General features: G+C 38.5%; 1 protein-coding gene across 3 annotated transcripts in view; it reads left to right on the top strand.

Annotated features, from left to right (window-relative positions):
- Window positions 1–17,407, top strand: part of CC2D2A (coiled-coil and C2 domain containing 2A) — a 136,776-nt gene that overhangs the window by 116,244 nt on the left and 3,125 nt on the right. For all 3 annotated transcript variants that reach the window (XM_082629876.1, XM_082629877.1, XM_082629878.1), the window contains 5 exons: window positions 1,740–1,943; window positions 6,793–6,882; window positions 8,738–8,851; window positions 11,659–11,793; window positions 16,588–16,710. In XM_082629876.1, coding sequence (XP_082486002.1) covers window positions 1,740–1,943; window positions 6,793–6,882; window positions 8,738–8,851; window positions 11,659–11,793; window positions 16,588–16,710 — 666 coding nt within the window. The remainder of the gene's footprint in view (window positions 1–1,739; window positions 1,944–6,792; window positions 6,883–8,737; window positions 8,852–11,658; window positions 11,794–16,587; window positions 16,711–17,407) is intronic.

Below are 17,407 nucleotides of genomic sequence, written 5' to 3' on the forward strand. Positions count from 1 at the left end.
CTAGAAGTTTCTTGAGGGGTCTGTTTCATATACATTTATCCAGACTGCCTAGAACCCTTTAGACTTTCAGCAAACGTTTTTCAAATAATTGGATGCATACGTAAATTAATGAGTTTAAAGGAAACAGGGATGAATTCAAAAGAGTGCTTTTCTTCACACCACCCTTGTTTCATAATTCTCAGTCTTTCTAAAGTTACAATTATTTATACCCTAGAGTCTGTATACATCCATACCAAAGTCTTGTAAGCTCACCTTTTTCATTTATTTATGTCTTCGTCATAACACCTATTTGGTAGCTACCGTGTCTGGGCACTGTGCTGAGTAGGTGGTTATAACGACGATGATGATGATGATGTTAGGATTCAGATGTCAGGGCACATCCCATGAAGAATATACAGGAGGCTTTTGGAAATGCCTCCATCCTATCTATCCGCCACAACCGCTACCTCAATTTCTTAGGATACAGCAATCAAATTAGAAACAGGAGCCACAGTCCAGCTCCAATATAAGGTGATTTGTGACCACCTAGAGGGGTGGGATAGGGAGGGTGGGAGGGAGGGAGACGAAAGAGGGAGGAAATATAGGAACATATGTATATGTATAGATGATTCACTTTGTTATAAAGCAGAAACTAACACACCATTGTAAAGCAATTATACTCCAATAAAGATGTTAAAAACAGGGGCTTCCTTGGTGGCGCAGTGGTTGAGAGTCCCCCTGCCGATGCAGGGGACACGGGTTCATGCCCCGGTCCGGGAAGATCCTACATGCCGCAGAGCGGCTGGGCCTGTGAGGCATGGCCGCTGAGCCTGCGTGTCCGGAGCCTGTGCTCCGCAATGGGAGAGGCCACAACAGGGAGAGGCCTGCGTACCGCAAAAAAAAAAAAAAAAAAAAAAAAGTGTTAAAAATAAAACAAAACAAGTCTGGGAATTGGCTCATCTTGGATCAGAGAACCACTTAAAGAAAACTACTATACATTTGATGTTTCGAGTTCTGCTTCCTTTTACCTTGAGACCCATTACTATTATTTAGTATGTTAGTTATGGATTTAAAACTTTTTAATACATACATATATACTTGTAAATTTGTGGTCCTTTTAACGTGAGTTGCTTTACCTTTGCATTTGAGGTGTTTGATTTCTGAGCCCTCTCCCCTCTAAAACCAACATCAAAATACACATAAAACTATTGCTTGGTCTCATCAATCAGAAGTAGTACATAATAGTTTAATTTTTTTTTCTTTGCTGTACGTGGGCCTCTCACTGCTGTGGCCTCTCCCATTGCAGAGCACGGGCTCCAGACGCGCAGGCTCAGCGGCCATGGCTCACAGGCCCAGCCGCTCTGTAGCATGTGGGATCTTCCTGGACCGGGGCACGAACCCGTGTTCCCTGCATCGGCAGGCGGACTCTCAACCACTGTGCCACCAGGGAAGCCCTAGTTTAATTTTTATATGTTGCTTTATTAATCCAATAATTTCCATATGGCTGCTTGCCTGTTGACTACTTTCTTTCAATGCTGGTGAATATATTTTAAGTGTTTAATGAATCCATCTAATTTTTAAATTATAAATATAATTAAATAAATCTTCAGGAGCACTGGAGCCTGACAATTTTGTAGGGGGGTCACTAAATCACACTTCCTGAAGCACACATTGAGTTCATGTTGACTGTGGGATTTGAACAGGTTCTACTGTATCTCCTGTAATGATATACAAACTCCATGGAGTCTTTATTTTTGAAGTTTGATTCTCAGGAAGATGAGAAATTGCTTCAAGCAACTGAGAAGTTTCAAGCTGAATGTGCCTTAAAGTTTCCAAATCGTCAGTGCCTTACAAGAGTGGTTGACATTAGTGGGAAAACCGTCTTCATTACTCGTTATCTCAAGCCTTTAAATCCTCCTCAGGAGCTCCTTAACACTCACCCCAACAATCCCCAGGCAACAGCAGTAAGTATTTCACAGCCAATTGGTGTTGGCGCTAAAAAGGTTTTAAAGTTTCAGTATATTGCCCTCTTAATTACCACATTTCATAGTACCTAGGATAGTAACTAGATCAAGATCATTAATGATTAAAGTAATGATTAAAACTCCTTTAGTACCATGAGGCTTACTTTCTTTAGAAAAGTCTGAAGGTACCAGTGAGGATAATAATCCTTAGTCCATTCTTTCAGGGAACAATTAATTATTGAGTGCTTACTGTGTCCCTGACATTACATTGGGTGCTGGAAAACTAAAATTTGGAAGATGCTCTACACTTTCACAATGTCTTATACAAACATGCTTTCATTATGTATTCTTTATAACTCTGCTAGAATTTGAACCTAGGCCTCTGACGTAGAACTCGTGCACGTTCTATTATACCAAGATAACTACTCAGTATTATATTTAATGCTATAAGCATCATTAAATTCAAATTAAGCAAAAATTATTTCCAAGCTTTAAGTATGTACAGTATGTAGGCCATCCTTGTAAAGCACATCTATACCAGGCCATTAAATACTCATGCATCATTCTCTGCCTGCAAAGCACCATACCCGTCGCAATCTCACACGAACAGAACTGTACGCTGAATGGGCTATTCTTAAGTGGACAAAGTAACCCATAACTGTCTTTGGCGAGTGGATAGTATAGAGAGTAATTGCTGCTAATAAGTCATTAATTTAGTAATTTAGGAACAGGGTAATGATATGCCTATTTGCAGATATAGATATATATTAAAAAAAAACAAATAAACATTGTGTTCTACATTACATTTACTTTTATTAATCAATTTTTATTAAAAACCTTAACAGGGACTTCTATTCTCTCTAGCAGAGTAGATATGCAGAAAACTTCTCCCAGTAGAGAACACTTAAGAGTGATAAATAAAATATTTAAAACATGTTTTAAATCATGACTGAAATGGAAATAAGATGAGGAGGAAAACCCAGAGACAGGAAACTACAGGAAAGCAAGACTCCACCAGGGTGAGGGCTTGAAACAGTGTTTGCTCTGGGGTCACCTGTAATTCCTAATGCCAAGAGATGGGTTTCAGTGGGCCTCAAGGTTGCTGGAGATGGGAGGTAATGCACGGTGCTGGAGCATTGGGTTAGAGACTCAGCCACGGAGCTGGGACCCTTGAAGTGTAAACTCACTGGTAGGTAAACTAGGAAATACCCTGCCCTGCAGAAGAAAATCTGCCTGTCTCAGCCTTGACTCTGGATGGAAGAGGAAAAAAAAAAAGTCTCTTCTAAGAATTCCTAATCACTAAGCTGTACTTATTCACACTTGGGACTGAAATTTACACTACCTGTAGGACCCCAAAAAACTTCAATCGAAATTTAATTTCAAGAATTCCCTGTTGGTAGTGCCCCTAAGTCCCTGTCAAAGCAAACCCAAATTCTTCTAGGAGAACATCCTTTAAATGCAGCTTCAAAAAAATTCCACAGAAAAAGTTCCAAGCAACATGAACATATAAAAGATCATCAATGAAGAAATAAGTCAATATGAAGAAGGTAAGTTAGCAGAAACAACATTCTGCAGAATCGGGACACAAATTACCAGATTCAGAATATAAAATAGGTATGTTTAATAAGTTTAAGAAATCTAGGGAATTGAAAATATAACAAAAGGACAATAGACTATTAGAACTGACATACAGCGTGTTAAAAGTACTACATGGAACTTGTAGAAATAAAGAATAGTTAAAATTAGAAACTGAACAAACAGTTTAAACCTAACATCAAATATAGTTGAATACAGAGTTAAATTAAATACAGTTAAATACAGAGATAATTCATGAATATACAGGCAAAGAAACTTCTTGGAGTATAGCACAGAGACAGAAAAAAATGGAAGACATAAAGGAATGGTTAAGAGACATGGAGGATAGAGGGAGGAGGACCAAACTGTGTTTAAAAGAAGAAAAGCAATATTCAAAGAGATAGAGCTGAGAATTTTCAAGATTTGATGAAAGACAACGATTCAGGAAGCCCAATGAATCCCACACAAAATAAATAAAATGAAATTAAACTCCAGGTGTATAATAGGGAACAAAAAAAACAAAGATGATCTTTAAAGCAGCTAGAGAGAAAGTGCAGATTATCTAAAAAGGAACAGTAATTAAACTAACAGGTTTTTTAGCTGCACAAATGAAAGCCAGAAATGGAATGACATCTTCAAAAGGCTAAAAGAAAACAGTCATCAAACTAGTAATTTATATCCAGTGAAACTATCTTTCACACAAACATTGGGAGAATTTACAAGGATTCTCACTTAAGGAATTTCTAAAAAATATAGAGAAGGAAGGTTCTCAGAAAATCCTAAATGCAACACATAATGATAGGTAAAGAAAATGGGAAATTAGTGAATAAATCAACAAGCATTGTCTTCACAGTAACAATAAAAGCAATGTGGTTGAAAAATCAAGATAAAACAAAAATCCTGAAAAAAAATTTATACATGTCAGGACAGGATCTATGAGAGTATTTTAATGCCCTTGTATTTTCCAAGATGAGGGCAAAGATATTTATTAACTTTAGAGTTTTAAGTTAAATATTCATATTGAAACTTCTAGATTAACAACTTAAAAGAATGTTAAAAAGTGAGTATAACTTCCAAACCAGCAGGAGATAAAATAACAAAATGGGGTAAAGAGAGTGGGGAGGGGAAAAAACATAGAAAAAATTGTAGAAAAATAAATAAAAAGCACAGAATAAGGTAGTAGAAATAGTCTAAATATTTACCAATAATCACAATCAAAGTGAAGGGATTAAACTTTCCAGTTAAAAGACAAAGACTATAAAACTAGATTTTTAAAACAGTTTGTAGTGGAACTTGGCAAGCTGATTCTAATATTTATGCAGCAGTGCAAAGGGCAAAAAAATAGCAAAGACGATCCTGAAGATAAAGAAGAACTCAGTGGGAAGATCTGCCATGTCATATCCAGATACTTATGAGACTGTAGTAATTAAGGTAAAATGGTATTGAACACAAATAACAAAGAGAAAAATGGAAGAGAATTAAAAAATCCAGAATAAGGGCTTCCCTGGTGGCGCAGTGGTTGAGAATCTGCCTGCCAATGCAGGGGACACGGGTTCGAGCCCTGGTCTGGGAAGATCCCACATGCCGCAGAGCAACTGGGCCTGTGAGCCACAATTACTAAGCCTGCGCGTCTGGAGCCTGTGCTCTGCAACGGGAGAGGCCGCGATAGTGAGAGGCCCGCGCACCGCAATGAAGAGTGGCCCCCACTTGCCACAATGAGAGAAAGCCCTCGCACAGAAATGAAGACCCAACACAGCCATAAATAAATAAATAAATAAAGCAAACTGTCAACAAGTAAAAGTAAACACTATTATATTAAATAATAATAATAATAAAAATCCAGAATAAGTCTACTCAAATATTAACCCACTCAAACCTGATATATGACAAAGCTGGCATTGGAAATTAGTAAAAATTGACTATTACATAAATTGTATTGGGATCATTGATTTTACACATGGAAAAAAAATAGATTCCTGCTTCACACCATTCAATAGATAGATTGAGGACTTAAATATGAGAGGCATTTTTATCTTTATGACCTGAGGTAGGAAGTTCCTTAAACAAGCCAGAAAAAAAGCACTACAGTAAGTCCACTACATACGAACCTTCAAGTTGCAAACTTTCAAAGGTGTGAACGTGCATCTGGTTCCAGCAAGGAACCAGAACCTGTGTCATCAGCATCAGGCGTGAGTGAAATTGCAGCTTGCCCTCCATCTCCTATTGCTGACGATCCTTCAGCTCTACGATCTCCCACCTCCTCTCCCTCCTCCAGTCAGTAACTCTTCTTGCCTGTTCATTTGGTGCCAGCCCCTGTAGGCCAGCTGCTGGACTGTACTACTGTACTTTTCAAAGTACTGTACTGTAAGATTTAAAATGTTTTCTTTATTTTTTGTGGGTTTTTTTTATGTATTATGTGTGAAAAGTATTATAAACCTATTACAGTACAGTACTATACAGGCAATTGTGTTAGTTGGGTCCCTAGGCTAACTTTGTCGGACTTACGAAGAAATTGGACTTACGAACTCGCTCTCAGAATGGAACTCGTTCGTATGTAGGGGACTTACTGTAACTATAACGAGAAAGAATAAATTTGACCATATTAAAACTGAGAACTTGAGTTAACAAAAAACAGCACAAAGGAAAAGACAAGGCACAATCAGGAGAGGACATTTACAACATATGTAATAGACAAAGGAATAGTAACTAGAATATATTTTTTTAAAACTACAAATCAATTTAAAAATGTACAAAATACTTGAATACAAGTTCACAGAAGTGGAAACAGGAAAGGCCAATAAGCATATAAAAAGATGTTCAACCTCCTGAGCAATTACAGAAATAATGAGTTACAACCACAGTGATGCACCCATCTTGGTTTCTAAATACTATTGCCCTCTAAAAGGAACCAGGACTTCTTAGAGAAATGGCTGCTTTCAGGACTGGGCTAGAGAAAATACAAGATGATCTTGGAGAGTCTTGTTATAAGGGGGGATGGGGGGGCGGGAAGAAGATGAGAACATTTCAAAGAGAGCCAAGAGCCATTTTCTTCATCTGTAATAGATGGATAATAGCAATAATCTTCCTCAGGATGTTTGGAGAGGATTAAATGAGATAATATTAACACAACACTTAGTAAGCACTTGTGAGCATTCGTTTCATTTTGTTCACATAAATGTTTGTGATATATGAAACTTTCTTCCAAGAAATGAGGTAGACGATCCAACTTTCTATTTTATTAGAAAAATGATTACAGCTAATTTTGTTTAAACAGGAACTGGTGGCTCGATATGTGTCTTTGATTCCTTTCTTGCCTGACACTGTTTCATTTGCTGGTATCTGTGACCTGTGGAGCACATCTGATGTAAGTAGTTCTCCCTCACAGACTTACTAGTTTGAGCTGATTTCACAGAACATTAGTAAATGGCTTGCATAATTTTAAATTGCAACACTCATTAGTCATTATAAAAATCTACACGGCCATCTGTTTAGCAGGATCAGCTAAATTCTGAAGTACTTTTTTCTTCCTGGTTCAATTTGCCCAAAGTTCAGAAATTAAACAAAAAAATTAATTATTTGCACACACACACACTCACACCCACACACAGAAAACCACTTCAGATGTCTTAATGCTAATTTATTCTCCCAATGTTACCTTAACATCCCAATTTTATTCATAAAATAATCAAAATCACATTCTCTATTACATTTGGGAATTGCATATTCCTTAATGCGTGGGCTTTGGAAATTGCATATTCCTTAATTTATGGGCTTCTAAAGGCATGTCATTATTCAGTATGTATTTCTTGGTCACCTATCACATGTCAGACACTGTACTTAGTTCTGGCTATGAGCAAAATAAAATAGCCTCTGACCTCATGGAACTTATAATCAATGTATGCTACATAAACTTCCAAATGAGTCTTCAGTAGTATGAAACAAACATGTATTATCACTGGTATTCATTCTGCTTCTGGATCTCATGTTGTACTGTGTTTGCATAAAATTGAAATGTGGTATACAACTCCCTTTGAAGGATAGCTCTAAAAGGAAGAAGCTGAAGTACATTTTAAATTGCTTGCTCCCCTGGGCTTCCCTGGTGGCGCAGTGGTTGAGAGTCCTCCTGCCGATGCAGGGAACATGGTTTCGTGCCCCGGTCTGGGAAGATCCCACATGCCGCGGAGTGGCTGGGCCTGTGAGCCATGGCCGCTGAGCCTGCGCGTCTGGAGCCTGTGCAACGGGAGAGGCCACAACAGTGAGAGGCCTGCGTACCGCAAAAATTCTTGCTCCCCAATATATTTTGGCAACATAATGTTGACAATTTTAGAGATAAAATTTCCACAACCTCAAGATATCTATAAGATAGATATAGAATATAGTTCATGTGCTCTAGAGCCAGAATGGCTTTTCCACTTCCTAGGTATTGCCTCGTCTCCCTTTGCCTCCACTTCCTCATCTGTAAAGTGGGAACATGAGAGTATCGCCCTCAAAGGTTTGTTCCAGGATCAAATGAACTGATGCATACACTGCGCTTAAAACAGTGTGGTGGCCAGGGTGGGAGGACAGGATATGAACAGGCAGAGCACAGAGGACTTCTAGGGCAGTGAAAACACACTGCATGATACTGTAATGACAGGCTTGTCAAAACCCACAGAATGTACACCACCAGGAGTGAACCCTATGTATAAACTATGGACTTTGAGTGATCATGGTGCGTCAGGGTAGGTTTGTCAGTTGTAAACCCACGTGCCGCCTGGCGGGGGATGTTGATGGTGGAGGAGCCTGTACCTGTGGGGGGGGGGCAAGAAAGTGCGGGGAATCTCTGTGCCTTCCTGCCAGCTTTGCTGTGAACCTAAAACTGCTCTAGAAAATAAGGTCTTCACAAAGAAAAAGTGTTTCGTACACAGGGAGCTACCATATGTAAGTTCAAAATAAAACGTGGAACTTTGAAATTTGTCTCCACCTCACCCCATAATTGATTCTAGAAATCATGTCATCGATGACAGAGAAAATACCATGTCCGACTAAAAGTGTTGTGGTATTTTTTTTATTTTAATGAATTAACAACACAGTACCAACGTTTGGAAAAATCTTTTTTAAATAGATCTCATCCTTGAAGGTACTAATTTTAACAATGACTTTTTAAAATCCTATACAGCCAATCTAGAATGAAGCGGTCAGTCAATGCAACATAATTTTTTGTTTTTAATTTTGGTCAGCAATTTCTTGATCTCCTGGCAGGAGACGAAGAAGAGCATGCAGTATTACTTTGTAATTACTTCCTCTCCCTGGGTAAGAAGGCCTGGCTGGTGATAGGCAATGCTATTCCTGAGGTAAGACCACGTAGGTTGGCTCTAACAAAGTGTCCTTGGCTAACATGGATGGCTGTCTTATGTTCCAAATCATGGACAGCACTTATTTTCATAACAATTCTTTGAGTTGCAAGGAAAGTAGCCCAGAGATTCCACAACAGGAAGAGAGAACCAGCGATAAAACGTGAAGTGGCTTTCAGGGTACTCGGACCCTGCACAATGCTTCAGGGTGTTTTTGGCAAATCGGAGCCCTTTACCACCCACAGCCCCCACCTAGCTCTGTCCTTTTAGCAAGAGCCCCCTCCCACCCACGCTACTAAGAATTCTGATTCCCTTAGTGATCTAGTGTTATTCATGCCAAGGATCGAAGGGGATCTGAAGAAGTGCGGCAAGGACAGAGAGTCTTTCACGCCTGCTTCATCCACAGGCATCTGCTGTTAACCTGGCAGGCAAAGGGCAACAAGGCAGATAACCACAGGGACAAAGAAAAGAATGTCCACAGCTATATTTTGGTATCACCATTGTTATGTTTATTAGACTGGAGATAGCGACTACTAAAATTTGTTTCCCCAGCCCACTGCAAATATCCCGTGATTTGGGGCATGTTTTGGGGGTAATTTTGGGAACAAACTTAGAAAAGTCATATGGATTGAAACAGCTTATCCAAAGAGTGTTTCAAAAAGAGGGGCTCTAGGAATCCTCAGGAATTAGCGCAGGTTGCTACTAGACAAGCAGCATCATATCTGAATCCTAATTCATGCTCCATCATTATCTTCCAGATAGCCTGGTACAAGGAACAAAATAATGGGCTAGGAAGTCACAAGGCCTGCCTGGGTTCAAGGCTATGCCCACTCCTCATGAGCTGTGTGACTTTAAGCAAGTCACTTCACAACTCTGAGCCTTATAATGAAAGTGGGAGAGTAAGTTTTGCCCTGCCTTCCCCAGAAGCCTATAGTGAGCATCAAATGAAATCATACATGAGAAATAAATGAATGAATAAATGTTCATTGTAAAAAGAGAATCTAATAATACATAAGTATTCTGAATTAAAAGTTAAAGTCCCTCTTCAGGCTCTAACTCCCAATCCCACCCCCTCCTTGGGTGTACTCATTGTCAAGAGTTTAGTAAGTATCCTCTCAAATTATCTTCTATTCATTTACATAATTATAAATGTATATCAAATATTAATTACTGTATTAGAAATAGAAGTAGTATTCAGATATAATCAGCCTTCTAAATACTTAAAAGGCAATCTTAACTAACTCTAAAAAGAAAATGCAGTGACTACTTATTTCCATCAATAATCATTCTTCAGCCAAATCATAAGATATCTTGCCATTTGCAATAACATGGATAGACCTAGAGGGTATTATGCTAAGTGAAGTAAGTCAGAGAAAGGCAAATACTGTATGTGGAATCTAAAAAACAAATGAACAAACATAATGAAGCAGAAACAGTCAAAGAGGGCTTCCCTAGTGGTGCAGTGGTTAAGAATCCACCTGCCAATGCAGGGAACATGGGTTCAAGCCCTGGTCCGGGAAGATCCCACAAGCCACGGAGCAACTAAGCCCGCGTGCCACAACTACTGAGCCTGTGCTCTAGAGCCCGCGACCCACAACTACTGAAGCCCACGTGCCTAGAGCCCGTGCTCCACAACAAGAGAAGCCACTGCAGTGAGTAGCCCCAGCTCGCTGCAACTAGAGAAAACCTGTGCACAGCAATGAAGACCCAATGCAGCCAAAAATAAATTATTTTTTTAAAAAAATGAAAAAAAAGAAACAGTCATAGATACAGCAAAAAACACAGGTGGTTGCCAGAGTGGGGAAGGGGGGGAGTGGTGGGGGAGGGGGGAGGGGGGTGGAGGGGGGAATGGGGGGGAGGAGGGGGGAATGGGGGGAGGAATGAGGGGGGAGGAGAGAAATAGGTGAGGAAGATTAAGTACAAACTTCTAGTTACAAAATAAATGTTACAGATATGAAATATACAGTGTGGGGAATATAGTCAGTAATTATGTAATATCCTTGTATGGTGACAGATGATAACTAGAATTTTCATGATGATCAGTTTGAAATGTATAGACATTATCAAATAAGTATGTTGTGTACCAGAAACTAACATAGTGTTGTAGGTCAATTATACTTCAAAAACAAATTCATACAAAAGAGATCAGATTTGTGGCTATCAGAGGCAGGGGATGGGGGGGGGAATTAGATAAGGTAGTCAAAAGGTACAAAACTCCAGTTATAAGATATATAAGCTCTAGGGATGCAATATACAACATAATAAATATAATTAACACTGCTGTATGTTATAAATGAAAGTCATTAAGAGAGTAATCCTAAGAATTCTCATCACAAGAAAAAAATTTTTTTTTTCCTATTTCTTTTAATATATCTGTATGAGATGATGGGTGTTCATTAAACCTACTGTGGTCATCATTTCATGATGTATGGAAGTCAAATCATTATGTTGTACACCTTAAACTTATACAGTGTTGTACATCAATTATATTTCAGTAAAACTGAAAAAAAACCCCACAACCTATTCCATTTAACTTAAAAAAAAAAAAAAGATATGTTGGTTGAGTAACATGACCACCATTCCTATTTGGTCACTATATCACACTAGTTGCAGATGCAAGAATTTTGCAAAAATAAACTTGATTTTATTAATTCAGCATAATCTAGAACTGCAAAATAATTTTCACCATTAGCCATGGGGTTTAGAAATTAGGGGTCCAACTAAAATAATGAACTGTCTATACAAACTACTCTTGACCCTAATAGCATAATTAATTGGAAACTTGTTTAATGGCTATTTTCCTTCAGGGTCCAACTGCCTATGTGCTAACTCGGGAGCAAAGTCACTATTTAATATGGAATCCCTGCAGTGGACATTGTTATGGACAATTTGATACATTCTGCCCCTTAAAAAGTGTGGGCTGTTTAATAGGTCCCGATAATGTAAGTATTACCATTTCCTCTTAAATGTGGTTGACTATTGCTTTTTTTTAATTGATCTACTGATTTTAATAATATTTTGTGTCAAAAAAATTTACATAAACATATATAATACCAATTAAAGAAACGCAGTGTCAAGCACAGTGGCAGAACTGTTCTAAATAAAAACTTTTGGTTGAATTAGTCACCTGATCTTCGAGAAGCAGAATGAGGTTAAAGAAAGAATTTAGGATTTGGATTCAGACAACCTGAGTTTGTATCCTGGCTTGTCCTGTTTTCCCTTCCAAAGTAAGAGTTTACGATGCAGAACTCATAGTGTTTTTGTTTTGTTTTGTTTTGTTTTTTTGTTTTGCAACTTTATTGGAGTATAATTGCTTCACAATGGTGTATTAGCCTCTGCTCCACAACAAAGCGAATCAGCCATACATATACATCTGCTCCTATATCCCTTCCCTCTTGCGTCTCCCTCCCTCCCACCCTCCCTATCCCACCCCTCCAGTGGGTAACAAGGCACTGAGCTGATCTCCCTGTGCTATGTGGCTGCTTCCCACTAGCTATCTGCATAGTGTTTTGAGAACTAAATGAGCCAAATTTATCACCTGAAAAGATTGTCTTTCTTTTCTTCCTTTTCTTTTTCTAAGAGATTCCCAGGTTCCATCAGGTGATTCTGCTTGCACCCAGTTTGGGGGGCCATTTAACTATGAAGAGTACTATATAAGGCACTGGTTAAAAACATGAGTTATGGGATCACACTGCCTGAGTTTAAATTCCAACATCATCATTTACTAGTTATGTAAGCTTAGGAAAGTTTCTTAATCTTATACAGCATCAGTTTCTTCATTGGTAAAATGAAGGTATTTGTTAGTAATTACTTTACAGAGCAGTTGTGAGAAGTAAATAAGATAATCAAGGCAAAGCAGCTAACATACAGTAGCAACCCTGTGTTGGCTACTGTGACTTTTTTTATAATCATTATCTATCTGAGTGTTCTCTGAACTTTATCTGTTTGAAAAATCATTTGAGCATATATCCCCAATATATGTATTTTTATTTATAAATTATATATGTATTTACTTATGTATCAATATATTATATTACACACAGAAGAAACTCTTAAAATAAAAAGAAATAATTAGAAGATCTAATATTTCTTCTATTATGTCTGTGATGTGCACCCTACCTTGAAGACCACTGGTCTATGGGTTACTACTATAATTAGAGATAACATATGCCAAGCACCCAGCAAAGTACCTGTCTTTCATAGGTATTCAGCAAATGTTAAAAGAGCAGTGTAGTGTACAATTTGCATGTTATTATTTTTAATTAAAAGCATTATCATAATCATAAATGATCTGCTAAGCTCCATCTATTAATACATGTAGAGAACCATCTTAAGGTCATATTGGTTATCAGGCAGAGTCAACAGGCACTGAAAAAGCCTACAGAGAACTCCATTCTTTGTCAAAATTATTAGTTCTCAAAACAATTACTGTATGGTTGACTAATTCACATAAAGCCCAAGTTTTGTGAGGAAGAAAGACCCCCTTTCCTCCTCTTCTAACAAGACAGGTAGCAGTGGCTCATGATGCCGGCCATCCCACACGGCAGCTGCTCTGAACCTGCTCTAAGCCTCGGCCACCCTCAGGAGAGGACCTCAGGCTCGCTTTGCCGGCCTGGCACTCTGAAACCTCAACTGCCCCTGCTCTACCACACCACCTCTTTGGACTGTCAGCCTTTTTCCTCCTTCACTCCTTTGCCAAGTAAGTCTCCCCTTTCCACCCATGTTTGTTTTTCCACTCCTGTTCCAACACTTGACTCCACTAACTGTCCCAACTTGGCCTCTATATGTTTTCTCTCTCCTTCTCCATCAATAGGCTCAGAAGTCCAACAATTCTAAAATATGCTTCTCCCAACCCGGTTACAGCCTAAACTACCATTGCCCCTCCTTCCTTTCCTTCCAAAATTCTTTAAATACTCATTATATGCCCTGCTTCCACTTCCTCAGTACATTCAGACTTTAATCGCCTATAATCTAGTCCTCTTCCCTGACCATTCTACAGAAATAACCTCTGAGAAGTACCAGTGTCTTGCTAATGGATAAATAAATCCAATGGTTTACTCCCATTCCTCACTCTCCTGTCCTTTTCTATGGCATCTGACACAACTAATCACCTCTTCATGGAAAAAACACTTTCTCATCCTCGGTTTACTGATAAAGGACTGTTGATTTTCATTTCTCTGCAATAGTTCCCTAGGTTTCTTCCACTGGCTTTTCTTTCCACACCTTAAAAGTAGATTTTCCTGAAAATTCTACATTTAGATTTCTTGCAGAACCACACATTATTTATTATAGCTCTATCTAGTTTATCCTGGCAAAAAAAGTCATAATTCTGTCACTAGCCCCAGAATCTTTGGGTCCTGAACTTTCAACTGTTTGCTAGACACCCAGATGCTTTATCAAAATCACAAACTCAGGCCATCCACAACTCGCATCATTTCTCCTTTATCTCTAAAAAGAGCTCCTCCTCCTGGCCTTCCTACTTCTGTGGATGTCAGTTACCCAGATTCAAACCCCAGAACTGTCCTTGATTTTCCCCCTCCCTCACTTCCTCCTTCAATCCTTTTGATACTAACTCATATAGATTCTGCCTCTTCTGTTTCCAGGTCATATCATTACTGTTTCATCCTGCATTACTATAAGTAGCCAACTAAATAATCTGTCTCCAATTCAATTATTTGGTACACTGATACCTGATTGTTTCTGAATTTCAGCTTTCATCATTCAATGGCTCAAAAAGTACTGAGGGTACCTCACTGTATACAGATTTAAAAATGTCTCACCTTGGATTTGAAAGCCCTATGTAATCTGACTTCTTTTTTTCCAGTGCTATTTCCCACTACTTTCTGCACACTCCCACCCTACAGCCAAATTGTAATTCTTAAAGACCTTGCCTTCTTTAAACGACTTGCCCCTACCCCCTTCTGTCTAATCTCAAAAGAGCAAGGAATATTCCTGTTAAAATAGAAGGAAATTATGTCACTCATCTGCATAAAATACTCCAGTGGCTTCTTGGCTCACTCAAGAGTCAAAGCCTCAGTCTTTAAAATGGCCCACAAGGCCTTCTATGATCTGACAGCTGCCCTGCCCCCATCATCTTCTGCTCATCTCTTTCTTGCTCTAATTTGCTCACTCCTCTGAAGTCACTTTGTCTTCTTTGCTGTCCCTCAGACACATCAAACACACTGTGCATTTGCTATTTCCTCTGCATAGATGACCCTTCCCCTGACCAGATATCTTCATTAATTTCTCCCTCACTCCTTCATGCTCTTTCCAGTGAAAATGTCTCTGCCTACCCTAAAATTTCACCTCTTCTGCATAGTTTTCTCCATAGCCCTTGTAAGGTTAGCTTTTGCCACAACAAAATACCAAAAACCTATCCCCAGAAGAAATGGCTTCAGACAATTATTCTCATGGATCTGAGTCAGCTGGGACGGTTCTGCTGGCCTAGGCTGGGAGAGCCCTGCTTCATGCATTTTTATTCTGGAACTCAGGGCAATGACAATTGGCAGAGGCACAAGAGGGCAAGCAGGAACACACAGAGCTGCTTAAGCTTGGACACAGAAGTCACACAATGACACTGCTATCCCATTCTACTGACCAAAAGTCAAGAGGCAAGGAAATACATCTCTGCCCTTTTAGTGGGAGTAACTGCCAAGTAACAGGGCAAAGGCTGTGGGTACAGGAAGGGGTGAAGAACTGGGGCCAGGGATGCAATCTACCACATCTTGTATCATCCGATATCCCATGTATTTGTTTGTTTGCACTGTCTTCTCATTAGCTACTGCATGCTGGTAGAAACTATGTTTCATTCACAACTTTATCCACAGTGATTAGAACTGAGACTAAATATAAGGTACTTAATTATGTTGAATGGACAAATTCACCACTCATGCACACACTCAATATGCCTACCACATGCCAACCAGGAGCTGTGCTGGATGCTAATGATACAATGGTGAGTAAAGCACGTGGCAAATGTCCTCAAGGCAACATCTAATAGTCTAGTGAGATAAACAACTAAAAATAATGATAAATACTAACAATAGTAATAAAATAGCTAACAATTATTGAGTACTTACTATGTACCAGGAATTTTCCTAAGAGGTATAAATGAATCAACTCATTTAATGTTATCGTCATCCTTATGAGGTTAAGTACTATCATCCCACTTTTATACAGGAGGAAACTGAGGCATACGGTAATTAAATAAACTGTGCAAAGTCACACAGTTAGTAAATGTTGGAGCCAGAATTCAAATGCAAGTGGTCTGGTTCCAGAATTAATATGCTACAGTGCCTCAGTAAGACAGGTGCTATCTCAGAGGTTACAGAGTGCTGTGGAGGCAAAGAGATGGACACCTACCACAATTAGGAGGCTGGGAAGAGCAAGGTTGAGAAAGGCTAGCCCGAGAAGGGAGTAGCCTTGTCTGTCTTCTTCCAAAAGATTCTAAGTGTCTTATCACCAGGAACTACCTTATTTCATCAACCTACAATTAATTGTAAGGTGCACCTCAACTGCAGGTATAAAAAATGTTAAAAAAAAAAAAAAATGGCCGGTGACAACTATATGATGCCACTGATCATAAAGTGCTTATCAGTCTTAAAAATCAAAATGACAAAAAATGTGCAAGCTACATGTTCCCTCTTTCTGCTGTCTCTCTTTATATAACATACATACACACACGTATACACATACATCTGCTACCATATATGCTAATGTAGTCTTGTCTTTTTTAGATTTGGTTTAATATTCAACAATACGATTCCCCATTAAGGATGAATTTTGATGTCACCAAGCCCAAGCTATGGAAATCTTTCTTTTCAAGAAGACTTCCATATCCTGGCCTTTCCAGTGTTCAGGTATAATTTTTTTATTAACAATTAAATGTAGATATAGAAAGTGAGGAATGTGATATCATTATATTGGGTAGCCAGATATATTTTGACCCTTAATTCCACTCCTAGATATTCAGTCTAGAATATTTCATTTTCAAAGTTAGTGAAGCCCAATAAGAAAGACCATCTTATCAGGAACCAGTACACAAATACGTATAAGAGTAAGTTTTGATACAGAGTCCCATGACCCAAAAGAATACCACAAAATATATTTCATTTAATTTTTTCAATGCTGGTCTCAATTCACTAATTTCATCACTGCTATTGAAACATGAAATCAAACTGCAGGGCATGATCCAGGAGGGGCTCATAACATTAATTTAGAGGGTCCTGGACAGTAATAGATTATAAAGAGTAAGCATAAGAACTGTTTACTAAAACTTTAAATGTGATAGCTATAGATATATAGATACTGTGTGTGTAATATAAACTGTATTTTTTACTGTGGATCAAACCTTTCCAAAAGAAGTTTTAAGAAAAATCACCCTAGAGAAATTCTCCCATGTATACAAGGTAACATAACAATTTTCATAGAAGCACTGTTTGCAAAAGCCTAAAATTGGAACAACAGAAGACATAAATTATGGTATATAGTAGAATATTTTATAGTAGTTACACAAATGAATTAATATTCATGAATATTAGTAAGCACACTGAAAAT

Source organism: Mesoplodon mirus (genome assembly GCF_964341445.2).
Source record: "Mesoplodon mirus genome assembly, chromosome: 2".
NCBI classification, from domain to species: Eukaryota; Metazoa; Chordata; class Mammalia; order Artiodactyla; family Ziphiidae; genus Mesoplodon; species Mesoplodon mirus.